The following is a 26471-nucleotide window of genomic DNA, read 5'->3' as shown; positions in this document are numbered from 1 at the left end:
TGAATTTTACCTTAAATTGCTATTTATTATAGTTTCTTTCCTGTACTTTAGCACTTTAGAACTCACAATTCTTATCTAAAATAATTTTGTATATATTGACCACATTTTTCCTCTCTTTCCCTTTCCTTCCTCTTTTCAATTTTTGATATCACCTATTTCAATTTCCATTTCTATGCAATCAAATTTGTTAGATTCCACAAGTGAGTGAGAACATGCAATATTTGTCTTTTGTTGTCTGACTTGTATCATATAGCATAATTATTCCAGGCTCATCAATGTTGGTGACATAAGAGGATTTAACCCTTTTTATGGATGAATAGTATTCATTTTACAGATATAATCCACATTTTCTTTTTTAATTAATTAATTTTTATGCATTTAATCACTGTGTATCACTATAGCATGCCAAATGAATTTTCCCATCATGAATACACCGCAAATTGGTCCAGGCAAAGAAATTATCTAAACATTATAGTTACTGATTTCTTTCCATTTTGGGTTCCTTGAAAGTTTTCTTTTTTTTTTCTTTTGATTCTCTCCCTCTCACCCTCCCCCCACCACTGTCTTCATATCACCATTGTTCACCATGCTTTTAAACATTCCAGTCATTCAATTTCTGCCATAGAGTGCTGACACTTAGTGTACATTGAGTGAGGACATATAATGCCTCTCTTTCATTGTCTGTCTTGTGTCACTTAGCAGTAAATCTTCCACATTTGTCCATTTCCTTTCAAATGCTAGGGTCTTACTGTTTCTTACGGTTGAATAATATTCTCTAGAGTATATGTTCACATTTTTTTAATCCATTCATCTGTTCATGAATATTTGGGTTGGTTACATGTCATAGCAATTCTGAAACATGTGGCAATTAATATGTATGTACAAATATTTTTTTGACTGAAAATTTTTCTATCCTTTGGGTAGATACACAGAAGTGGAATTGCTGGATTATATAGTAGTTCTATTTGTAGGATTTTAAGGAACTCCATGTTGTTCCTTACAGTGGCTGTACTAATTTTCAATCCTACCAACAGTGGAAGAGAGTTCCCTTTTCACTACAACCTCACCACCAGCATATATATATATATATATATAGTTGTAGTTTTGATTTGCATCTTCCTTAGACATATACTCAATAGTAGGATTATAGGATCATAAGGTAGTTCATTCCTAGTTTTGTGAATAACTGCCATATTTATTCCATAGTGGCTATAATAATTTATATTCCCATCAATACTGCACAAATATTTCCCTTTCTTCACATCCTTACCAGGACTTGCCTTTCTTTGTTTCTTTGGTAGTAGCCATTTCAACTATGGCAAGGCAATAACTAATTATGGTTTAGATTTGCATTTCCCTGATGATTAGTGATGTTAAATAATTTTTTTATATACTCATTGGCCATTTGTGTGTCTTCTTTTGAGAATTCCATGTTCATATTGATTGCCCACTTGTAATTGTATTATTTATTTTTGTCCACGTGAATTGTTTGAATACTTTGTGTATTCTGGTTATTAATTCATTGTTGAATATGTAGTTACAAATAAAAGGAAGGAAATGATGACCATTGCAATGAAATCTGTGGTTTTCACTGGAAACGGGAGGGATCTGTGACTCCTCATTGGGAATGAGAATACCTCTACCTTGGGATGCGTGATAGTGCCTACACTGTGAACACGGGATGCTTATTAAGTTTTATGTTTTTGAATTGTGCTTTTTTCCTAAGTGTGTCTTATATTTGACCATAAGAAAAGGCCAAAAAAAACTTCAAAGTCTAAGAATTAGCCAAAAATGTTAATATTAGCTACTTCAGGTGAGATTTAATCTTTTTTAGCTATAAATTTCTTGATTTCTAATTTTATATATTTCAAAAAATTAAAAAAAATCCATATTATTAACCCTTATTAACTTTGACTTTAACTTATTTTATAACCTAGAGGTTAAATTTTACCAAGTGTAACAAACTTACTGAATTAATTGACCCCTGAAGATACAAAGGATCTTTATTCTTATGACCTTATAAAAGGCAAGTTTTTGAAGTGTTCTTACTTGTAACCAGATGAAATCTCATGTAGATTGATGATTTTTTTCAGTTCACTACACTTTAGTAATGTCAATTTCTTTATGTCTGTCAATAAAATTTTAAACTTTCATCCAATTTAAACTTTCTTCATCTTCTCAACTCAAGTATGTGTCAGAATGGGAAAGCTACAGAGGGAATGCTACTATGACGTGATATAATAACAAATAACAAATTATAATCAATTCCTTGACTTAAATTAAATGGATGAATCCTTTTAAAAACAAAATTAGACAAACCCTAGAAAAACAAGAAAATTTAAATTGTTATCTATTACAGAAATTCTACTTGTAATAAAAACCTTTCCTATAAACTACAGTCTCAGAAGGCTTCACTACTGAATTTGATCATATACTTAATGAAAAATAATAGCAATAATACATATTATTTCACAAAGTATAGCAAGTGGGAATATATAATACATTTATGGAATAAGCATTTTCATGATTCATGCTTAAAAATAACATTACAGGAAATATACAAATGTTTTTTGCAAGCATACATAAAAATCCTTAGACAGGTATAACATATTAACAATTCAAATGTAGCAATATATAAAAAGGATGATATATTAAACTAAGAAGGGAGGGGAACTTTCTCAATATAATAATTTATATCTAGAAAAACCTTTAGACTACCATTACAGGTGAAGGTGGAACTTCTTTTCCTTTAAGATAAGGCAAGAATCTTAGTACTTCTACTCAATATTGTATTGGGAGCAAAGACAGCAAAAATGACAAAAAATAATAAAATAATAAACACTGGAAAGGAAGAGTGAAACTTTTATTTCCAGACAACAAAGGTTTATTTGTAAAATACTCAGTAGAACCTACAAAATTATACTATGAAATCAGTTCACAAAAATCAATCATCCTTTGACATATTAGCAAAAAACAATTTAAAAATTTATGATATTATTTAGTGTCAGGAAAAAAATATTTAGGAATAAATCTAGGACAAGATGCACAAGATCTCACAATAAAATTGAAAAAAGTATAAAATCACTATATTGAAACCTAAAATGCATTAATACAGAAACTTGCAGACTTTGAAAAAAATGATGTACCATATTAATGGATTGGCAGTCTTAAATGTTTTAAGATGTTTATTCTCACAAATTTGTTTATAAATTCAAAGGAATACGTACCAATAATTTTTTGCGAGAATTCAACTCAAGTAGAAATACAAAGATCTATACTAGTTTAAAACCAACCAATAAACCCAAAAATCTTGAAAAAGAACATAGGTAGAAGACTTACCCTTGAATTCAAGACTTAGGATAAAATTACAATGGTCAATCAGATGTCATAGAAAAAGATAAATAGATAAATGGAATGTACTAGTCTTCAGCAATAGACTCACAGATGTGAATGTACTAGTCTTCAGCAATAGACTCACAGATGTGCTCAATAGATTTTTGTGTAAGAGTACAGTCAATTCCATGATACAAGAAATAGTTTATACAACCTTTTTTTTGGTTTGTTTGTTTAATTTTGTCAGAGGGTCTGTGCACTCTCCTGAGAGAGGGAAAAAGAGTGAGTAAAAAAGCACCTTCCACTGGAAATAGTCACGCTGGAATTTCCTTCTCTTCCATCCCTCCCTTCTTTTGGTACATTTGGCATGCATGTATACATGCCCAGCATGTTTCTTAAGCCACTGAATCTGAGGCTTGAGACATGCAGTTAGACATGTGGGATCCAGTGACCTTAAATACCACACTATGGGCTAGCCCAAATAAAGAACCATCTTTATAACTAAATAATTCTATAGAAAAAACATAAACCTTAACTTTTATATTTACCTTTATACAAAGAAAGATCACAAGACACAGCAATTATTTAAACATAAATGTCACAACCATAACTCTATAATAAGACATAGAAGAATATATTTTGACCTTGGTGTAAACAATAGTTCTTAAGCTGAAAAAAATCATGGATATAAACATTTCTGAAATGATTAGTTGGGTTTCATCAGTATTATAAATATTTTCTTATCAAAAGACACTAATGCAATTTATAGGAAAGTCACATATTACAGAATTATACATAGTCATAAATATGAATGCAGATGCATATGTAGAATAAGCAAAGTACTACTTAAAAGTAATAGCAATAAGATAAAAATATCCAAATATAAAATGGGCAAAGAACCTGAACTAAGGCTTCAAAGAAGATATGAGAATGGACAATAAACACACAAAAGTATTCAGTATCATTAATCATTGGGGAAATGTGATGTAAAACTGCAATTAAATACTACTTCATATTCTCAAGAATGGCTAAATTCAAAGGTTAGAAAAGGAAAACAGAGCTGAAAACAACTATGGAAAAAATAAATGATCTATCTCTACCCTCGCTTATACTCACTTTATTTAGAAAAAATATATATTTCAAGCAGGCCAAATATTTCTATTATACATAAGACTCAGAAGCCAGAAATTTTCTAGAAGTTGACAGAAGGTTTTCATGACTCGTGATATAGGTGGTGTATCATAGGATGAGGAATAATTAGAACTACTGTACATTGCTAGAGTTAACGTAAAATAACGCAGCTTCTTGGAGAAATCCTCTGCTATTTACTGGAAAGTTAGACTTATATCTACCCAATGGCTTAACACTTCCACTGATGACTATTTAACTCAAGTAAAAAGAAATGAAAACAAAACAACAAAAAAGGCATTTAGAAGAATGTCCCTTGAAGTCTAAGTCCTAATATTAAAATAATTTAAAAAAAAACAGAACTATTCATCAACAAGAAAATGAACCAACTGAATTTAGTTTATTAGTATAATGGAATATTACCTTTCAAAAGCAACAAACTAATATATACAGCAACATGAAAGAATCTTATAGATACTATGTAATGAGAAAAAAACTTGAGCCAAGGGATATATTGCATGATTTCACTTAGTCAGTTCGTTAGCCAAAGCTGACCTATATGGTGCTAGAAATCAAACAGCGATCATCTCTGTGAAGACGGGTTTGACTGAAAAATGTTCTGAGAGAACTCTCCAAAGTAATAGTTTCTTTTATCTTGTTTTATGTAAACAATTGTTAAAACTTACCAAACAAAATGTAAGAAAAGTACATTTTATTGTGTGTAATTTATAGCTCAATTTGAAAAATAACATTGGCTAAAACATCATTGATAAAGAGATTAGAGTAGCACCGTAATACAGTTCAATATTTATTTATTGTTAAATGTGGCATTGATTAGGTGAGGTTATCCCCATCCAAAAACATAAAAGAAAGGAAAGAAAAGAACAAAAGAAAAAACAGAAATGAAGAAGGAAGAGGGGGAAGAGGGAGGAAATGAAGGAGGAAGAGGGGGAAGAGGGAGGAAAGGAGGCAAAGTTGAAGGAAGAAGGCAAAGAAGACAAGAAGTAAAATGACTCGGTGTACTCTTTCATTCAGTTAGCACACATTTATTGAGCACCTGTCATCTCCTCATCTTAGGCACTACTAATAGAAAGATAAATTAGTTAGCTCATTGCCTTCACAAAGCCTCTATGGGGAAGGGAAATAGAGTTTCATGTCAATTATACCACCTGACTCGAACAAGTAAAGTCCACACTGAGATGACTTACTGGAGAAAGCCATTTGGAATTGGGTCAGAGAGAAAGTTTTTGATGATGGTCCTTTGCTTATTTTGTTGTTTTGTAGAAATAATATAAAAATAATAAAACTAATTATGGTTTAGAAATTTCATTGATCATAATCTATTTGAAAAATAAAACGTTTCAGCACACTGTGAAGACTGGTATGTGGGAGGACATTATTTTCTAATATATGAATGAAATTCTACTCTTAGAAAACCAGATGATGCTACTTGGAAATCCTGCGTGCACCAGTCAGCATTTCTCCCACGTGTGAGAGGATCTAGAATTTCCACTCCCTGCACATGTTCAGTGTCTCACCCTGGACATCTGCTAATGTTGAACATCTGTTTTTTGTTTTCACTGATAGATGTTTTATTTGGACTGCCAAAAAGAGAATGGGGTCATTAGTTATTCTACAATGCAAAGTTATCCAGCAGATTATACTTATATGAGGAATAATAACATTAAAAATGCCACATGCACTACAATTAGTCCTAAAGTTCATTTCACACTGAGTCATTGCAGGCATGATTTCAAAAAGGATTGCCAAACTATCACTGTTATCCAAGTAAAAACAAAAGGAGCTCTATACAGTATTTATCACCCAGGAATCATAAACTGGGGTTTTCTGAACACTAAAGTAAACACAGAAATAATCAACAAGAACAGGTTCTTACATGTCTGGTGAATTATGTAATGTTTCAATTATGTTTTGTGTAGGCTGTTTGTTTGTTTGCTGAAAATAATTAAATCATGTGACTTATCCTCTATTATTTTATTTGATTTTTAAAATTAACTATGACAAATTTTTGTTCAATCATGGTGAACAACTGAAAACTTACTGTTATGTGATAGAACATATTCCAGAAGACAAATATGCTCTTGTCATTTTATGCCTTTTAATTCTTATTATATGTGACCGTGTATGAACTAAATTCACTATCATTTAAATTATTTTGATTGTCCATAGGTGATGAGGTGCTATTACGGGTTTTAATATGAATAATTGGCATGTTAAATTGTGCATTAATTTTTCTGGTTAAGAAATCTATTTTTTTTTGAGAGGTTTTTGCTATAGGGCTCGTGCGCTTGCCAGACAGACAGAGAGAGACAGAGAGACAGAAAGCGAGAAATCACACCCCCCAGGGGGGATGGCCACGCTGCAGTCCCTTCTCCTCCATTCTTCTCTTGGGATCTTGGGCACGCACGCACATGTGCCCGGCGTGAGTTTAAGCCACTGGGTCTGGAGCTTGAACCGTGGTCGACTACGTGGGAGTCCAGCAACATAGCTATTATACTAAGTGCTAGCCCCAAGAAATCTATTTTGAGGGACCAGCAGATGGCATAATGATTACAATGCTGGACTCCCACATGGCTGACCATAGATCGAGTTCTGGACCTGGAGGTTTGAAGGTCATACCAAGTACTTGTGTGTGCGTGTTCAAACTCATGCCAGATGTGTGTGTATGTATGCCCTCAAACCCACAAGGAGAATGGAGGAAAAGGGATTGAAGCATGGCCATCCCCCCATGGAGTTATTTCTCTTTCTTTGTCTGTCTCTGTCTGTCTCTCCAGCAAGCACATGCACCCAATAGCAAAAATCTCTCTTAAAAAAAATAAAAGAAATCTATTAATCAAGTCTTTCTAAATATGTAAAATGTAGTAGATATTCTTCTAAAATGTGAAAATATCCTTTCATGTTCAATAACTAAAAGCTCTGGGGGGAGATTATTAGTAAGATAGTTGTTAAATTTAAATTTTGATACACATAGTAAAATATAAATATTTATTCAGCATATATGTAAATTTATATTTACTCATATTCACAATTTAAATTTAAAAGCAATAAAACAAAAATGATATAAACAGAAAGAAATGGAACAATGGTCTTAATGTTACATTATATTATAGAACAATGGTATCCAACCTTTTAAGCACCAGGGACTGGTTTCAGGGAAGACAATTTTTGTATGGACTGGGAGCAGAGGGAATGTTTTTGAAATGATTCAAGTACATTTATTGTGTATTTTATTTCTATTATTATCATCACATTGTAATATATATTGAAGAAATTATACAACTTTCCATAATGCAGAATCGTTGGGAGCCCTGAACTTGTTTCCTGAAACTGGATGGTATCATCTGGAGGTCTCTAAGAGAATTCGGTGCCCCTGCTGATCTGACAGGAGGTGCACTTCAGGAAGTAATGCAAATGATGGGGAGTGGCTATAAATACAGATGTAGCTTCACTCACTATTTCACCCTCATTTCATGCTGTGTGGCCAGTTCCTAACAGGTCACAGACTAGTGTGGGTGCAGTGTTGAGAGGGCTGAGAATCCCTGCTATAGAGATAATGTTGGTCAAATCTTTTTTTGAAAAATGAAGAACAGGTCTAGTGTCACCATCCTTTCCTTCCTTCCTTTCTCTCCCTCCCCCTTTCTTTCTCTCTCTCTTTGATTCTTTCTTTTCTCTTTCTTGCCAGAGAGCACATGACCTGTCCAGATAGACATGGAGAGAGAGACAGAAAGGGAGAAAGCACTCCCAATAGCATGGTCACACTACCATCCCTTCTCCATTTATCTACCTATCATGATTTGGGGCATGCATGCGTGTACATGCCTAGATGTTTTCAAGCCACAGGGGTCAAGATTCAAATGTTGGTCAACCATGTGAAATTCAGTTCCCTTCACCATTAGGTTGCTGGAACATCCCTTTTGTTTATTATTTTATAAAATTGTTTTGTTATTGATAGGAATAATGCTTCAGAAGACTGCTTAATGTGTGTGTGTGTGTGTGTGTGTGTGTGTGTGTGTGTGTGTGAGAGAGAGAGAGAGAGAGAGAGAGAGAGAGAGAAAGAGAGAGAGGAGAGATGGTGTTGTATGTCTCACTTTACATAAATATAACTTATATATATATATATATGATAATTATTCATTATAAGTACCAATAAAACTGTAGTCCAAACCCTAATTGTCCTTGAAGTTCTGACTTAACTCTTTATTTCTGACAGATTGCCCAAATACATTATCCACTTTGTTTTTACTATGTGCCTTTGCAACTCTTTTGCTATCATTTTCCAGCTGCCCATAGATGTACATGTTCAAGATTTGCTTTGAATATAAATCTAGAAGTTGGAACCACAATTCAAAATAAGTAATTTTTAAAATATTGTCTCATTTAATTAATCTCATCTTTTTGTAGGAGGATGTCAAAAGTGAATATTTGCAAAATGAACAACAGAAAGAATGGAATAGTTTCAAGGTATAATACTATAAGTAGCAAAGATATATATATAGGCTAACTAACCATTGTAAAATTATAATACATTATATTAAATTAGTGATAATTTCAGAGAATATGAATATTAAGGACAATGAAATTATTATAGTGAATGTACAGAAAATGTTTCTACTAGAAACAGTTCTTAGGTCTCTAGGTTAAAACAGTCTTGAAAGAGACATGTAAAATAAGTTTGTGGTAACTCTATTTTAAATAATTATTTTATTTAACTTTATTTCTTTATTAATTTAATTTGATCAGAGAGGCACAGAGCGAAAGAGAGAGAGAGAGAGGAAGTGAGAAAGTAAGCCGCCAGGTCAGGGACTTCAACCATAGTTGGCCATGTAGGAGCCAAGCACTCTTAACCACCACACCACCTGTGGGCCCCAGTAACTCTACTTTTTCTCCAAATTTTGCTGGAAGAATATGTATTTTTACCTACTACGTACTAAGTAGTTTGTACATGTTGTCTCATTTAACACTTTTAATAAAAATCACTTCTTTTCTTATCTTATGTAAGAGGATATATGAACTGGAGAAATAAAGAACTTATTTGATTTACAAAATAATGTAACTTCTGGTATACAGCTCGTGTTTGACCAATTACAGATACCATGAACTCTTTTTATAGTGCTTTTTTTTTTTCAATTTTTTTGAGAGGTTTTTGCCATAGGGCGCGTGCGTGCACTCGCCAGCCAGACAGAGAGAGACATAGAGACAGAAAGCGAGAAATCACCCCCAAGGGGTGGTCCCTTTATAGTGCTTTTTTTTTGAACTATGTAAAATGTGGTTGGCAAATGAGAATAGAACTATGTTTCAGAATATGTATATCAAAAAAAGAGCTATGTTGATTTTCACACTGCTATGGGATTAATCCAAATTCTTGGCACTTTAAAACTTGCCTTCCAGAATGACGATCACCATTGTCATCATCCCCATCAGTATCATTACCATCACTTAACTAATATCTTCAATAAAATGCACAGAGTAGGTGAAACCATGTAAAGACTTCATTTGTGTGCATCCTTAAATGTACAAAGAAATAAAAAGAGACTAATTTAGAGATTGTGGCACAGGTGAGAAATACAGTCTCCCTATATATAGAATATTAAAAAGGAATACAATATTAGAAATCTAAATCAGTATCTCGATATCTCTCTTGTAAAGTAGCAGTGTCTTCTTAATTTAATGGTTAACTGGGTAAACTATTATGATATGAGACACTGCACCATTGATGGAAAGGAAAAATAGCAGGCAGAGATTTTAAATAGGCTACTTTAGTTTTTAGAAACGAAAATTCTACCATGGACTCTTCAGACAGAGAAAAGGGTAATGCTTTTTCAGATGACTCAGTCTTGGGCTCTGGGTATGAACGCTATAGGTCATTGTACAGTGAGGCTTTAAACCCCATATATTTCCTCTTCTTGTGTTGTAGGTGTATAGGGTGGGGTGAGGACACTGAAGTAAGAGGAGTACCTCAGAAAACCTTTCCAAATACTTATTTCTGTTAATTGTAGAACAGTGAAACAAAGAGTGGGGTGAATTCCCCTGTTAAAACATTACCTCCTCTAACCATCTGCAATGATGCAAGTTTTGGCAGAGTGACAGTTGCTCTTGCTTTGATAAGTTGCTAATTCTGTGTTCTTGGTAAGCTAATTCTTGGGAGTATGTTCATATTTCTGTCAGTCAGATTTAGCTCCCAACAGGGATCACATTTTTCTAAATATTATAGTTTACTAAAATATTAAGGCTAAGTCTGTGGTTGAACTATATGAGGGAACTTCCACAGGTTTGTGAAAAAAATGTAATTAAAGTATGAGTTTATATTGGTGCAAAAAAGTGATATTTATGCATAGCTTTGACATAATATGCATTGTTGATGAGGGTTTTGAAGACTCCTCATGTAATTCTTTTCCTTTTATTATTAGAATGTATTTTATACATTCAATCAGTGTACATCACTACAACTTGCAAATTGAAGTTACCCAACCTCAATACATTTCACCACAGTCCAGTTGAAGATAACATGCATGTGATCGTCAACAGATAATCATCCATTTCTGTACCATAAATGTCTTGCCTCTCTATCTTTCTCCTTGATTCCTTTCCTCACAGTCTTCTCCTTCTCCCACCCTCTTTCTACGTAGTCTCTAGTATCTGTAATCACCTTCCATTCTTTTATACCCTCTAACCTTTCAGTGCATCTAGTTTTTTTTTTTTTTTTCTAAAATAAAAGTTGATTCTTTATTCAGTTATAGCAGGTAAAAACATAAAAGATTTGAATACTTTCTCATTTTTCTTAAGAAATTCAAATCTTACTTTTAAAAATGTTTATTTATTTATTTCTTCCATGAAAGAGCAAGACAGAGAGAGAGAGAGAGAGACTGGCCTTCTCCAAAGGTTCCTTATATAACATTCTACCCTCCGCCGTAAGCCAGCACAAATCTCAGGGCTGTGCCTACTTGCCCACTGTGTATGTGAAAGCCTTTGCCTGTGAACACACGACCTTTCCATATGGTTTCAGCTGCATTACTGTGGTATCGCTGGCTCCCAGATCTTTCTTTTTTAAAAAAAAATTATATATGGCTTTGTGGGACCAGCAGTTAGCGTAATGGCTATGTCACTGGATTCCCACATAGTCGACCGCGGTTCGAGTCCCGGACCCAGTGGCTTAAACTCACGCCGGGCGCGTGTACGTGCGTGCCCAAGATCCCGAGAGAAGAATGGAGGAGAAGGGATTGAGGCGTGGCCATCCCCCCTGGGGGGTGATTTCTCGCTTTCTGTCCTCTGTCTCTCTTTGTTTATCTGGCGAGTGCACGCACCCTATAGCAAAAACCTCTCCCCCCAAAAATTTATATATGGCTTTGTAATAATTTTGCTCCCTCCAGCCTCTCCTCTTTATTGAAGTTCTTTCAGTTTTCCAGCAGCACATTCTCTTTCTTATGTGAAATACCATTACCTGAACTGATTTGTAACTGCTTGTTGTCAGTTCTGCTGTTAGACTATATTTCACTAAGGGAAAGATATTGACAGGCACATTGCTTATCACATAGCAAGAGCTCAATAATTATGTTGAACAAATGAATGAGTGACATACAGACCGTCAATAATGTGCTTTCCACTGAGGTGGTTCAAAATAAATATGCCATAACTTTGTTGATGTCACCTCAAGTCTACATGGAAGGAGGTTCCTTGCAAATCTGGGAGCTCAAGGTCCTTCTTTTATTCAAGTCATTGTTTATTTAATGATACCCTGTTGTCAGACAGGATGTCATTACATGTAGAAAATTATTCAGGCAGCTTTTAGCTGGGTCTATTGTACTCTTAGACTTATTAAAGTTTCTGCAAGAGCAATTTATGGAGTTGCACTTGAAGACTGTTGCACTTGAAGACTGTTGCTCTTATCCCAGTCCTAAAATCTGGAATATTTGCCAAACGTACAATTTCACGTGCCACTGGAATTCTTGTTAGAAATGTCTTATTATTTGCTGTTTGATGATTATTCCTGGCAGAATATCTGTTCTGGCATTGGAGAATTGTCATGGAAGTCAGTCTTGATTTCTCTGCTTCCTGTAGTGTTTCCACCAGGGAATACTGGGATACCTAGTAGTGAAAAAAATCCTGTGTGAGTGAGCATATCGGATTTCACAGTTTGTCTGTGTTTTATGTGCATTGACAAGAAAAGATTGTGAGATTTTATATTTGTGCTTTCTAGCAGCATTAACCAGTTTAAGTTTTCCATAGATAACTATTTTTCTGATTGATTCATAAAAGCTGACTAGGAAAGCAATTGGGAAGAGTATGGAAAAATATGTATTTGTGAACAGTGGTGCTAAGCAGTGTTTAACACACTGTTCTCCCTCCTTTGCCTCCATGCCCGCCTCCTCTACACAAACAAACCAACCAACAAAGCCCCTTGATTTGTAGCATTGACGGTTTTCATGGTGTAAATACTCCTGTGATAGTTAATTTCAGGTTTCCAACATGACATCTCTGTACATGTAGTTGAGAAAGGATGCACACAGTCAGCCCTCCCGGGGACTAGGAGCTGGTTTCGGCACACAACTAGGTTCTAATGTTTTATACAATTTTGTATTTACACAGATTTTATTTACCAGCTAGGCCCTGGAAGATGTGACTTTTAAATGAAAATATTCCAGAGAATGAAGAAAAATGATGGGGAAATGGAGAGACATTTCAGTGGGACCAGGGGACTCTAGTTAAGAAAGGTGGAGTAACTATGTCACACGACTATGGAAGATTATAGGAAAGCAATTTGGAGAGATATGTCATTTTTCAGTATTGCTAACAACAACCCAAACATTTCCTGGATTTGCCATGTAATCTTTCTATATGTTTTTGTAAGTTCTCCTAAGTGGACTTTTCTAGTAAAAACTGTTTGTTATTTATACTTTTTGCACATTTTCTTCATTGAGACAATATACACCAAGTAGACCACCTTTTCCTGTCTCTAACGTTCCTCTCTCTATTCAAGAGAGTCTGCAGTATGAGCACATTTGAACTCCTCAAACATTCAGTTTTTGCGCTTAATTTTCCTTCCAAAGATATTGCCATGCTAAGAATTTAGTAATACCTTACTTTTAGTGCCTTTCTACCGTAACTTCTTTTTGTCTCTGTTCTTCATAATTTATTTGACTGTTCTTAACAGTGTCAAGTCCTAGTCTCCCTTCGAGTCCCAACAGCCACCACACTCTATCAAGCAATCCCTGACTGCCCCTTGCCCCCACGGATAGTTCTTTCTTAATGAATATGTGTAACCTATATTTTATGATTAGTTACTTAGTTATGTACTACACTGCTATTTGCTAATGTTTTATACATGTGTCTCTTCTTTTTAAGTGTATTTTAAGGTACTTGTGAATAAAGACCATGAAAACAGAATAGCACTGACTATATGGGGAAACTTAATAAATACTTAATGTTACCTTGAATATAGAACTGAAAAAAAGATCAGGTGTGGGTTTCATAAGTGACATATTTTAATCCTTTTAAAAGTTCGAACTAAAATTTTACAGGACTATAATAGTTGAAACTTAAACATTTTACTTGAATTAATTCTGAGTTTTTTATGTTTTTTAAATATAATCATGTTTGAATGAGATAATGTAAGTATTATAAGTCAGCAAAATTGTGAGTCAGAGTAGAAACCTACTTTAGCATAGAAAGAACTAAAGCAAATAAAAGTATTATAAAAATAAGATAATTCCTTTTCAAAATATCTGAAGTCATCATTTCATAATAATATTAAAACTGTACTTGAAAATTTTTAATATAAGTATTCAATACATTGCAGAAATATAGGCTCAGCTTTAATCCATACCTATAATTTTTCATAGTTTAAATAGTTTTGTGAATAAGGAAAAAGAGTCTAGCAGTCAAGGGCCAGTAGTCTAATTTTTAGTGGGCATATTAAATGATTAAAACTATTTGTTATATTTTGTAGGATTTATTTTACTCAAATTTTATATTTAGTAAATATAAAACCTTGATTAGCATCTTGAATTAACCTAAGAATATGAACTACTTCTTTTATATTTAATAAATATGAAACCCTGGTAAGCATCTTGAATAATCTAAGAATATTAAGTAGTTAATACTTTCAGAAAAAAAAACATAATGAATACTATTTATTTGATATCTCCAAATTGTGTTATAAAAGCACAACTCAAGTAACCACATAAAAATACCTACAAAAAAGTAATAAAAAAATTCTCACACATACATGTTGTAGCCATTGTTAGATACTTTTTATATATAAATCCAGAGCTGAAGACTCATAAGTCCATGGAAAGTAATTAAATATAAAATTTCCAATGCCTGCGGTGCACATATATTTTTGTGTAAATGATCTGTGTTTATATGAGCGTCCATACTAGTTCTCTGGCCCTCACGTCATGCCTCTATTATATCCCTTCAAATCTGAAAAATGAAATGAAATATTTTTAACTCTCTCTTCTCCAGACTATATTTCACTAGTTCCTTCAATTCGCTCATAAATTTTGCTTTCCTTTTCTAGAATTATGTTGTTACTCTCTTGTGTACCCTCAATGATTAATATGAAACCACCAAATCAAATTTCACTTGTTATGCTGCAGAGTCTATATTCCACATTATTACATTAATTGGCCTAATGCCTCAGGCTGGTCATTATGACTAAACTGTAATCTCTTACTTGGGCAGTAAAAATATTTTCAAGTAACATTTTTATCTATGGGACCAACTGTAGGTTGATTTTTTTATCATAAAATTTATATATACTTATTCTTCTCACTGAGATTGTTATGAATTAAAATAGTAATCATTAATTCCCTAAGTGTATCTATAACTTTTAAATAGAAAATTAAAACTTGTTGTTTGTTTGTTTTGTTTTGTTTTTGATTTCTCTTCCCTTTCTGAGAAGTTGTCTCAGATTTAAAATTGTCCTTCTATTTGAATGCTTTTCTGGATTTTAGGAATTTATGCTACTTGAAAATAAGGTCTCTTATTTATAGAGGTATGGTTAGTACCAAGCACAGAAATGAAACATAGCAGGCCTTTGGGGAGTTAAACAATTAAAATGGATAGTTATCTGAACAATTCAAATGTCATTTCCTGAAATACAGAAAAAAAATGTTTTATATAGTTTGCTAATGTTTATTCAACAGTAATCTGTTTTGGATAAGTAAAAAGGGGTAAAAAAAAAAAAAAAACAGTTTGTTTTTATAGATTTTTTCCAGGCCTGTTTAGTGGTAGATACAAAGATTATAAAAATAACATATTTACAAATAAGTATATACACAACATCGTGAAATGTGCTCTATAAGATACTTAAAGAAAAAGAAAAAGAACTAGGCGTATAATATGGAACAGTGAATTCATCTAACATTTTTCTTTGAAATATTTTGAATTAGCTTTATTTGTTTAAGACTAAACTTAAGCTGCTTGCTTATTTTAAGATACTTTGTGATTTTTGATGCCATTCTGTTTAGCATTTATAATCTTTTTTATTTCTTTTTCATTTGTGTGTGTGAGCATACCTATGTATCAGGTTTAGTGCATTTTTTATAAGGAAAATTGGACATACAAATTTTATCCATAAAAAACACTTTTCAGATTTTCTTATTCTTTTTATCATAATAAAATGTCTTTGGGACGAGCAGATGTTGTGGTAGTTAGGATGTTAGATTCCACATGGCCACTTGTACTAGTTCAGTCCTAGACTTGTTGGCTTGAAAAATATGCTGGGTAGGGGAGAGCAGCAGATCGGTATCAGTTACATTGCCAGCCTCCCACATGGCCAACTGTGATCGAGTCCCATACCCAGTCATTTGAAACTCATGCAGGACACATGTGTGTGCATGCCCAAGATCTCGGGAGGAGAATGAAGGAGAAGGGATTGCAGAGTGGCCATTCCCCCTGGGGGTGATTTCTCACTTTCCCTTTCATTGTCTGTCTCTCTCCCTTCAACAAGCACACATGCCCTAAAGCAAAAACCTCTATCACAAAAACAAAAATTTAAGAAGAAAGAAAAGAAAAAAGAAAAATATGCTGGGTGCATGTGCATGCCTATAATTCCAAGAGGACAATGGAGGAGAAAGGAATGCAGAGTGGGAATCCCTTCAGAGATGATGCTTTCTCTCTTTCTCTCTTTCTCTCTGTTGTCTCTCCGGCAAGTGCATGAGTCCTATAGCAAAGTTAAAAAACAGAAAAATCCTTAACTTATTACTTAAAGATGTTTACCAAGAACGAACTATATATGATGCTTTTCTAGCATTATTTCTTTATTTTTTAAATTGAAAAACAAATAAGAATGTCTGTCGCTAGTGTACAGATATTTCTTCAGAGATTTTTGTTTGTTTTGATTCAGTATATGATGTAGAACTTGTGGAATAGTAACATTATACAATTCAAGGTTTTCTAAAGAAGGGAGTAGTAATTCCCCTAGTTTTCTCTTTATGAAGGAAATTTTAATGTTAATATTATATACTATAAATACTAACGTTTGAGCTTGATTATATACAGTTCAGTGCTTTTTACTTCAATCTAAAATCCCAAACAACTTTCATGATTTCTCATGTTAAGATTAAAGTATGTTCTCAGAACTAAGTACATAATTCAAGAGTTGTTTAAAACAGTGGTTAATGATATATCTCTTTACATTGTTCAAGGGCTAATTTGCACTCATTAAATATAAACGGTTAGTGTCCATTTATCAGCCACAGGAGGATGTAGAATTCAAGAATGAGAGTCTGAGCAGTGGGGCAGAAGAGCTAAAGCAGTTGTAGCTAAAAGGTCATTTCATGTGAGCTTGAGAGTACATCACTATCATAAATTTTGAAGTGAAAAGCCAAGATATCAAGTCCCAGTGGAAGAAGATGTTTGAAGACCGCGTACGAAGGCAGTGTTCTGAGGTCTGTCATGTGTCTGGTTTATTTCGAATTTAGCAGTCCAAGTCTGACACAGAGTGTGAAAGGAAGATTGACGAATGATTATATATAGCAGGATTTGGCATGAAGAAGGCCAAGCCAGGCCACAGATACAAACTCTTGTTAGGCACAATTTGCACATTAGAATTCAAGATGTACATTCAAACAATGGATAGCAAAGAGATTTTTGTCCCTGACACATACAGTAATTTTTCAGGTACCAGCAAAGGCAAGTGGTTTTTACAAATAGCACCAAAAGAATTTGCACATAAATTTTAAAATAATTTTTATTCAGAAAAGTTTAATTTGTTTATTCCATGAGAGAGAGAGAAAGAGAGAGAGAGACAGAGAGACAGAGAGAAACACACTACAACAGAATTCACACTCCCATCCACCCATGTCTCAGCATGTATGCCTATATCTGGTGTGTATAAGGAAATCTAGGGACGTGAACCGAGGACCTCCCATGTAGGTCTAGCATCACAGAGTATTGTGTAACTGCTGTGTCACCTGCTGACTCCTTAAAAGGGCTTTCTGATTTCATTCTTATGATTTAATGAAGTCCCTTTGTAGCCAATAAAGGGCACAAGGTTGGCCAGTGCTATACACACTAACACTCAAGGTTATGCATAGCCTGGTCATTGGAGTGGGAGGCTAAGCCTGCAGAGTAATCTTTAACTTTTCAATAAATGTATAGTACTATTTATATCTACATACGTAAGAACGTATACAAACAATTTACAAATTTCTATTAAAGAACATATATATTTTATGGGCAGATGGGTAGAAGCATATCTATAGATAAAACACTATTATGCACACACTCAGTGTATTTAATTTTTTTCCTCAATGCAAAGCATTTATTGTTGTATTTGCCTCATATATTGCAAAGATAAAGACATGAAGTGAGACTGTAAATATGGTGTTTAATTTCCTGAATAAAAATTCCTTTGCCATCTGGTGATCACTGGTCTGTCTTATTTTTGATTCCATGAACTTAATGTTATTCTTGGGACTCCAAATCCAGTAATTGGCTTGGCTTCCTCTCCTATGCTTTACCTACAGGTAAAATTAGTCCTCCTAGTTGGACTACTTTTCTGATGCTGATCTTGCCCATGCCTCCACTGCTGCTTTTGATAAAAGACATAATTATCTGAGAAATACAAATGCAGTTTCTGGAGAGAACTAAGCCCTTCTGAGAATGCTTGCTTGGTGGGCCAAATTCTGTCATCAGAAATGCACAGGCAATTCACGCTGGAATAAGTATCTAAGGGTGTGGGAATACGTGGACAGATTTCACCCTTGTGTTTAACTTGGCAGTATTTGTCCTCATTGCATTGTTTTATAACAATGACATCTTACATGATTCACACGACTAGATTTTAATGGAAAAACCTGCTGGTTTTCATAAGATTTGAAAGGAGTGGTTGAATAGAAAGGCTGTTATAAAGTTTTTGTCCATTTTCAAACCAAGCAATAAATCCTAAAAGCTCTGTGTCCAATGTAAACCATAAATGAAGCAGTGCTGAAAAGTGTTCATACTCATTTCCCAGTGCAATTGGAAAAATGCAAGTACTGTAATATCAGCTTCTGTTGTTTCCCTTTCAACTCCCCAGACTCTCTCTCTCTCCTTCTCTTTTCCTCTCTCTCTCTGTCAGGACAAAAAGGTGTAATTTAATTTGCTTTTCTAATTATTAAGTTCATTAAGTCAAATTCCCTTCTTAGTTTTGTTGCCAAACATAGTCACATTTTCCTATGAAAAATGTAGTAAGAATGAGTTTCTGTCATATGTCACAACATGGATGGAACCTGAAGACATGTTATATGAAATGTCAGACACACAAAGACAAATATTGTGTAATTGTATGTATATGAAGTACTTGAAATGGTCAAATTCTTTCTCAAATTTAGGGATAGAAAGTGATTACCTGGGGTTGGGGGACAGCAGAACAGGGAGCTATACAGTGGACACAGACTTTCAGTTTGGGATAATGAAACAGTTCTTGAGATAGACAGTGGTCGTGGTAACACAATACTTTGAAAGTATTTAACTCCTGGGATACTATTCAGCCATAAAAACAACAAAACCCTGGAATTTGATAGAAAGTGGACGTATATGGAAGTTCTGTTGCTGAGTGAAGCAAGTCAGGCTATGAAAGAGAGACATTGTATGTCTCCACTTAACATAAACCGACTGTCAGCACTCTATGGCAGAAACTGAAAGACTGGAGGACATACAAGCATTAAAAATTATTATGCATACTACAGCCAAAGTGGAAAGAGTTTTTTTTGGGGGAGTAGAAGAGTATAGGAAAGGAAATTTGGGGGAAAAAATGGAGAAGTAAGGCATTTGTGGGATGTGGATATGGATTTTTATTTGTTGATGAGGACGTGCGTATGTTCTCAACTGGGCTGGACTGAGGTGTGTGTCATGCTGGGTAAAGTCTCTTTACAATCTAAATGATTTATGATGATTAAATGTATAAATAATAATTAAAGATAATAAATAAAAATAACAAAAAGAAAGTATTTAATTCCACTGAACTGCACACTTACAAAGGGTTAAAAAATGGTAAGTTGTACTATATTCTATATATAAAACCACATTGAGTGGCAGATAACTAGTAAGAACATAAGACAAATGAATACCTTTTAGACTATATTTTTATTCCCTAATTTTGGAGAAGAGATTTTTTATTTTTCATTTTTCTTTGTCTTCAATAAGTAAAACTTATTATTTTACTAGTGTTCACTTAGTGAACACTAGTAAAACCTTGTAATTTTTAAATTTTATGTAACACTAACAATAAACCAACAAAACTTAACTTTGACTATCCTTAATATTTAGATATCCACAACAAATTTATCTAATAAATTAATTAATAAGGATAAAAAGAATAAACTGAATGCTTCTAGAATCTAATTTTCTGACTTCCAGCAACAGTGTGTTATATGTATAATGGAGTTTTAAGAGCTGATATTTCCAATAAATCCAGATAAAGAGAGGACATTAAAAAAATTTTTTGTGTGGTGATGGATGATGAAAGAATGGAAGGATATTTAAGGAGCCTTTCACAAAACTTCAAAGAGAATTGAGGTTTAATGTGTTTCAGAAGAGGGAGCTGTGCCAGCTCCCTCATAGTACTAAGTGAAGCAACAGACTTCAGGGGGATAACTGTGACACACCTGAAAAGGATGAATCACAGAGAATGGCATCTCACACACAGTGATGTCTACCCAGGATGAAGAGATTGGGCTCACCACAGAGCATGTCCTCAGTGACTATGCAGAGAGCAGCTATTCCCCCTCACAAGACCCAACTGCATTAGAGGCATGGCCTTGGCACTGTTCTGAATAGAATGGAAGTGGTATCTAAGATTGACTAACTTCAGTATTTTCTAAGTCCAAGGAGTGAATTTTCTTTCTTTTTTCCTTTTTTTAAATTTTTTTGAGAGGTTTTCGCTATAGGGTGTGTGCGTGCACTCACCAGAAAGACAGAGACAGGGAGACAGAAAGCGAAAAATCACTTCCAGGGAGGATGGCCACGCTGCAATCCCTTTTCCTCCATTATCCTCTTGGGATCTTGGGCATGCACAAGCGTCCGACATGAGTTTAAGCCACCGGTCCAGGACTCTAATTGCAGTTGACTACATGGGAGTCCAGTGACATAGCTGTTATACCAACTGCTGATACAATGAATTTTCAAAATAGACAAAATTTATTTTTGAAAAATGTATTGTTACCTACTTATATTTTATAGTAGAATAAATTTTAGGACCACCGAGTAAGTGTACTGTTTCCTAAAAAGAGTGTTTAAAATCATTGCTTTATCTCACTATCAATGGTGGTTTAACTGTACTTTAATAAATAGATTTATTTTATTAGGAAATAGGCATTGAATTTGTAATATACCATTTTAATGTACTTTCCTATGAAGTCAAAATCATATCTGGTGCTAAAATATAGTGACTCTGTTAAACTCATTTTCTTAGTTTATTATTATTTTCCTTCTGTCCTATGCATTGTTCTTTTTACAATAGATTGGCTTGATTGGTTTTCCATAATTTTATTACATATTTCATTATAAGTTATCTACAATCATTTCTTTAAACATAGCAATAAAAATTAATGATAAGCAAATATAAATCATTTTGGCTTTAGTTCCAGAAAGACTCGTATTTCTCTTGTTATACTGCTTCTGTATCCATGAATCAAATTCTCTATATTTACTGTTTCTCTGGCATTCCACTATCTTTTCATCATGTCACTTTTGCTTATTTAGTTTTCACTAATTATTATCAGATTATAAATTTATAGATTTTTTCAGCTATTTACTAAAGCAAGATTTGCTGTATTTTGTGTTTATTTTATGGTAACATAAAGAGATGACCTAATTGATTTCAAACCTGGATTTTACCACTTTTGAATTATTTTACTCAACAGGTTACTGAACATCTCTAAGTCTTATTTTAGGATTTTCAACCTATTTCCTATATTCCACATGTTCATATGTCAATAAAAGAGCTCCTATCTTTAGGATACAGTATATCTTTTTATTGTAAATATGTGTACTAATGCTGCTTGCTACTTTCAATGTTATAAAAAGTTAATATAAATGCATTCTGAACTATTTAATTAAATGTCTGTTTTCTCCAGAGATTCATTGTCTCTGCTTTTAATTAGGACTCTTTTAATTATCCAAGTTTTATGGAGAAAGGAGTTAGCAACTTTGATGTGTAACTTTTTCCTGTGTACCACTAAATGGAAAATAATCTATTGACAGGATAATAGTTGGGTGAAAAGCGTATCAGTCCTTCAAAAGAAGAAATGTGATATGAACTACAGTTTACCATTTGGGAACCTAGCCCCTTAACCACCATGCCACCTGCTGTCCCCAAGATATATAGGTTGTTTTTTGGTTTGTTTGTTTGTTTTGTGTGTTTTTTTGCCTGTGAGAAAGAGTGAGACAGAAACAGTGAGAGGGGAAGTGAGAAATCACTCTCCACACCCAGAAGGATGGCCATGCCACAATCTCTTCTTCTCCATTCTCCTCCTGGGATCTTGGATACACATGCACACACACCCAGCGTACGTTTCAAGCCCCTGGATCCAGGACTCGAACCGCTGCTAGTCAAGTGGGAATCCAGCAATGTAACTGCTATGCCATCTGCTGGTCCCCAAGACATATGATTTTTAATACTAATATTATTCTCCAAGAATAGGCTAAATTTTGCTGGAGCACAAAGAACCACCCATGCTCATTGACTTTCACCAAAAAAGTTCACTTTGTAACTCACTTGTCCAACATAAACTAGATCATGCTGAGACTCAGAGTATTGCTCTCACATGAAGAAAAGATGAACCTCTCAAGGACTCTCAAAGCTTCTTAGAAATGGCTCACCTCTTCTCTCTCATTGCATTGACCATAACGAGTTACAGGGCTATTTCTTGCATTCATGGACAGAGAAATCTTAGCCTCTTCTAAGCAGGAGATGATAGAAAGGTTCTATGTGGAAGGTCCCAGAGGGAGGCATCCAATAGTTAAATGGTAATACAAGCTACTCCACTGTTTGTAACAGCTTCTTGTCTTGACAAAGGATAAAAACAGAGTGAAGAATTCCTTGTTGTCTGACATCAGTAATAGGAGAATAAACTAAAGACTATGAAAGAAGAGTTAATGCATCTCAGAAAAAAGCATTCTTTATAAATCCAAAGTTATATTATAGTTTCTCTACCTACATTTGTGTTTTGAAAGCTTAAAAAATAATTTCATTGAGAAATAATTTTTAGAAACAAACACTGGCATATTTTTATTTAATAGAAAATTATAATATATAGAAATTATATTTTCTAAAGATTCTGATTAGGTGGAACCAGCAGTTAGCGTAATGGCTATGTCACTGGACTCCCACGTAGTCGACCATGGTTCACGTCCCGGACCCGGTGGCTTAAAACTCACGCCAGACGCGTGTGCGTGCGTGCCCAAGATCCCAAGAGGAGAATGGAGGAGAAGGGATTGCGGCGTGACCATCCCGAGTGGTGATTTCTCGCTTTTTGTCTCTATGTCTCTCTCTGTCTGGTGAGCGCACACGCCCTATAGCGAGAAACCTCTCCAAAAAAAAAAAAAAAAAAGATTCTGATTAGGTGAAAATCCTGTCCTTAGAAGGTCTAATTTTTTTGTTTTAGTTTTTCTATTTGGTTTTTGAATCAAATTTATGCAGTTAATGCTATTATAAACACTGATGATTAATGATGATGGAATTAATTATTTTAACAATTCCTTCTTTCTAGGAGATGACCATAAAAAACTCCTTATATTATAATGGAATTATTCCAGGCTTTGGAAAATGGAATCATTACTGGAAAAGCATCCCCAGGAATCTCAAGAATACCTTAGTCAGTTATTAAAGATACCAGCTCATAAGTAGCTGGGAATTTCAGCACTGATTATTGAGTTTTGTTTTGTTTTGTTTTGTTTTTTAGTTTTTCATCTTAAATTACTATACTGGATTATCAAATTGCCTTACATCTTCATTTTTTTCACAAAGAGCAGCTTCCAGCTAGTTTTTAAATAGAAATTAATTCTTATTAGTATATTTCTTTTGGACAACTAAATCTTCTATTAAAGTTTTTATGGTTTACTGTGTAAGTTCTATATCAGAAAAGAAATAAAAATACTTCTCATAACAATAATTTTCAGGGTACCAAAGAATTTTATATAAAATGATTTATGTCATGTAAATCCTAACTAGACACATTTAAATAAAACACCATGCTTTAACCCATTAGGTTAATTATGAAATTGAAACAAAATAGTTTACTTTTTTTTTTTTTTTTGGAGAGGTTTTTGCCATAGGGAAAATACGCTTGCCAGAAAGACAGAGACAGAAAGCGAGAAATCACCCCCCAGGGGAGATGGCCAGGCTGCAATCCCTTCTCCTCCATTCTCCTCTTGGAATCTTGGGCATGCACGCACATGCGCCCGGCAGAGTTCAAGCCACCAGGTCCAGGACTCAAACCGCGGTTGACTACATGGGAGTCCAGCGACGTAGCCATTAAGTTAACTGCTGGTCCTTACTTTTACTCTTCAAAACCGACAAAACAATAGTGATTTTTATTACCATCATACATTTATTCACAAAGTGTGCCCTGTTTACAATGCTTTCTATAGTAAGCAAGAAGAATTCCTACCCTGCATTTACTCCCCAAAATATTATTTCATAACCAAACCTGCCCATGATTCTAAAATAACTTATTTTAAAATGTAATGCTATTATAATTTCCATTATCAAGGCCATTTTGATTCATTTTCTTTGATGTAATGGGTCCTTATAATTTCTACAATATTCTCTCCTGTAGAAGAGCCTACATTTCTCATTTTTAAGTATTTGATGTACAAAATTATTTCTGATAAGACTTTATGCTTCCCAATAGTTTATCGATACAATATCGATAATTCTAATATAAGCAGAAGAGATGGTAGAGTTGAAGGGATCAGAAATGTCAGTAAAATATAAAAATCTCACTTGGTTCTTAATCCCTGGTTAAAGACTGGGAGTTAATTGAATCTACCAATTTTGTCAGAGTAAATTTTAAAAATGAGCTTCACACTACATATGACTTATCTAATAGAGCATTTTAAAATGCCATTTGATCATTCCAAATGTCTTCCAATACAAAAGTGGTTTCTAATTCTCCCAAGATTTGCAATCCAAATAAACTTTAATTTAATTTAAAATGATAGTAAGGTGTGACCCTTAGAACTTTCAGAAACAGTGGGAAAAAACATTAGACACTCAGAACTTTAAAATGCTTGCAATATTTACATTACTCATTCCGGAATATTTATTTAGTGTTTAATACATGTCAGGCACTGAACCAACCATGAAAGATCACATGTAATTAAAATCTGAACCTTCCTCTTAGGAGCTAATCCAGACTTAGGGAAAAAGTATTTAATAAAAATATGTTAATTGCATAATAAATAGCACTATAAATATATGCTAAATACAATGATGTCATCCAGGAAACAGTAGTTAAAATATTTAATTTTTCAGAGAAGTTTTAATTTAATAAGAGATAATAGTTGAGATTTTAATGAAAAATTAACATTTTTCTAAGCAGATCTAAAGATTTAAGACTTCTCAGTCAGGAAGAATTAATAGCATTGTGGAAGCCTGGGAGAGCAAAGCACAGTACGTATTTCAGGATCTGTAATTAACTAGTCATGCCAAAACCAGGAATTCCTTGCTAAGAAATGTCTGGAGAAGATGTGTTAAGTGTTGAGGTACATAACAGTTTGGTGGGTGTGCTATTATCTAACTGCACAGGGCCTCATGCTTAGAAAGTCCTGTTTCAAGTTTAATGCTTTTCTTTTCTTTTGGCAGTTTCTTTTTTTAATTTAAATTTATTTATTTACATTCATTCACTGTACATCATTATAGTATCCAAAATGTGATTTCCCATCCAGAATACACTGTATATTGATTGGCTCAATCAAGCACATCAACATATGTGTTATCGTCAACAAATAATTTTCCATTTCTTGTTTCCTGTATAATTTTGCTTTTTTTCCCAACCTTGATTCCCTATTTCTCACCCTCTGCCATCTCCCATCCCCCTCCCACACCGTCTCTGGTATCCATGGTTGCCTTTTATTCCCCCCACACTTTATTGACTCGCTGAAGATCTTAATTAGTCTAAATATTTTCAATAGCAAGCGCAGCTGATATATATATATCCATGAACAGAAGTTGGACTTTAGGCATAAACCTCAGTGAGTAGAATGAACATCCTATAAAGTAGCACCTAGCTGGGCCGATATAGCTTACTGCAGTCATCAAATAGGTATTTTTAATGCATTTTTTAATTTCAATAAAAACAGGTTTAGTTTTTTTTCAGGTATCATATTGAAATTCTTAATAATTTATGAATACTGGGCCCCATTTTTAAATTTCTTCTTCTTTATTTATTTATCTTTGCACTGGCTCCACACATTATGCTGCTGCTCCTCCATGAGACCCATATTATGGCTAACCATACATGCCATACTATGCCTTGTGAGGTCACAGGCCACAGGGTGAG

General features: G+C 34.0%; 1 protein-coding gene across 2 annotated transcripts in view; it reads left to right on the top strand.

Moving 5' to 3' along the window:
• Window positions 1-23824, top strand: part of CNBD1 (cyclic nucleotide binding domain containing 1) — a 468077-nt gene extending 444253 nt beyond the window's left edge. Inside the window, exons 12-13 of one of the 2 annotated variants that reach the window (XM_006160740.1) lie at window positions 8884-8943; window positions 23679-23824. In XM_006160740.1, coding sequence (XP_006160802.1) covers window positions 8884-8943; window positions 23679-23795 — 177 coding nt within the window. In that variant the 3' untranslated portion in view covers window positions 23796-23824. Of the gene's footprint in view, window positions 1-8883; window positions 8944-13065; window positions 13161-23678 lie in introns of those variants that run through there. The other variant, XM_006160742.2, reaches the window with a different exon arrangement.
• The last annotated feature ends 2647 nt before the right edge of the window (window positions 23825-26471 follow it).

This window comes from Tupaia chinensis, unplaced genomic scaffold, assembly GCF_000334495.1.
Source record: "Tupaia chinensis unplaced genomic scaffold, TupChi_1.0 Scaffold000707_1, whole genome shotgun sequence".
NCBI lineage: Eukaryota > Metazoa > Chordata > Mammalia > Scandentia > Tupaiidae > Tupaia > Tupaia belangeri.
This window is presented reverse-complemented; position numbering and strand designations above follow the sequence as displayed.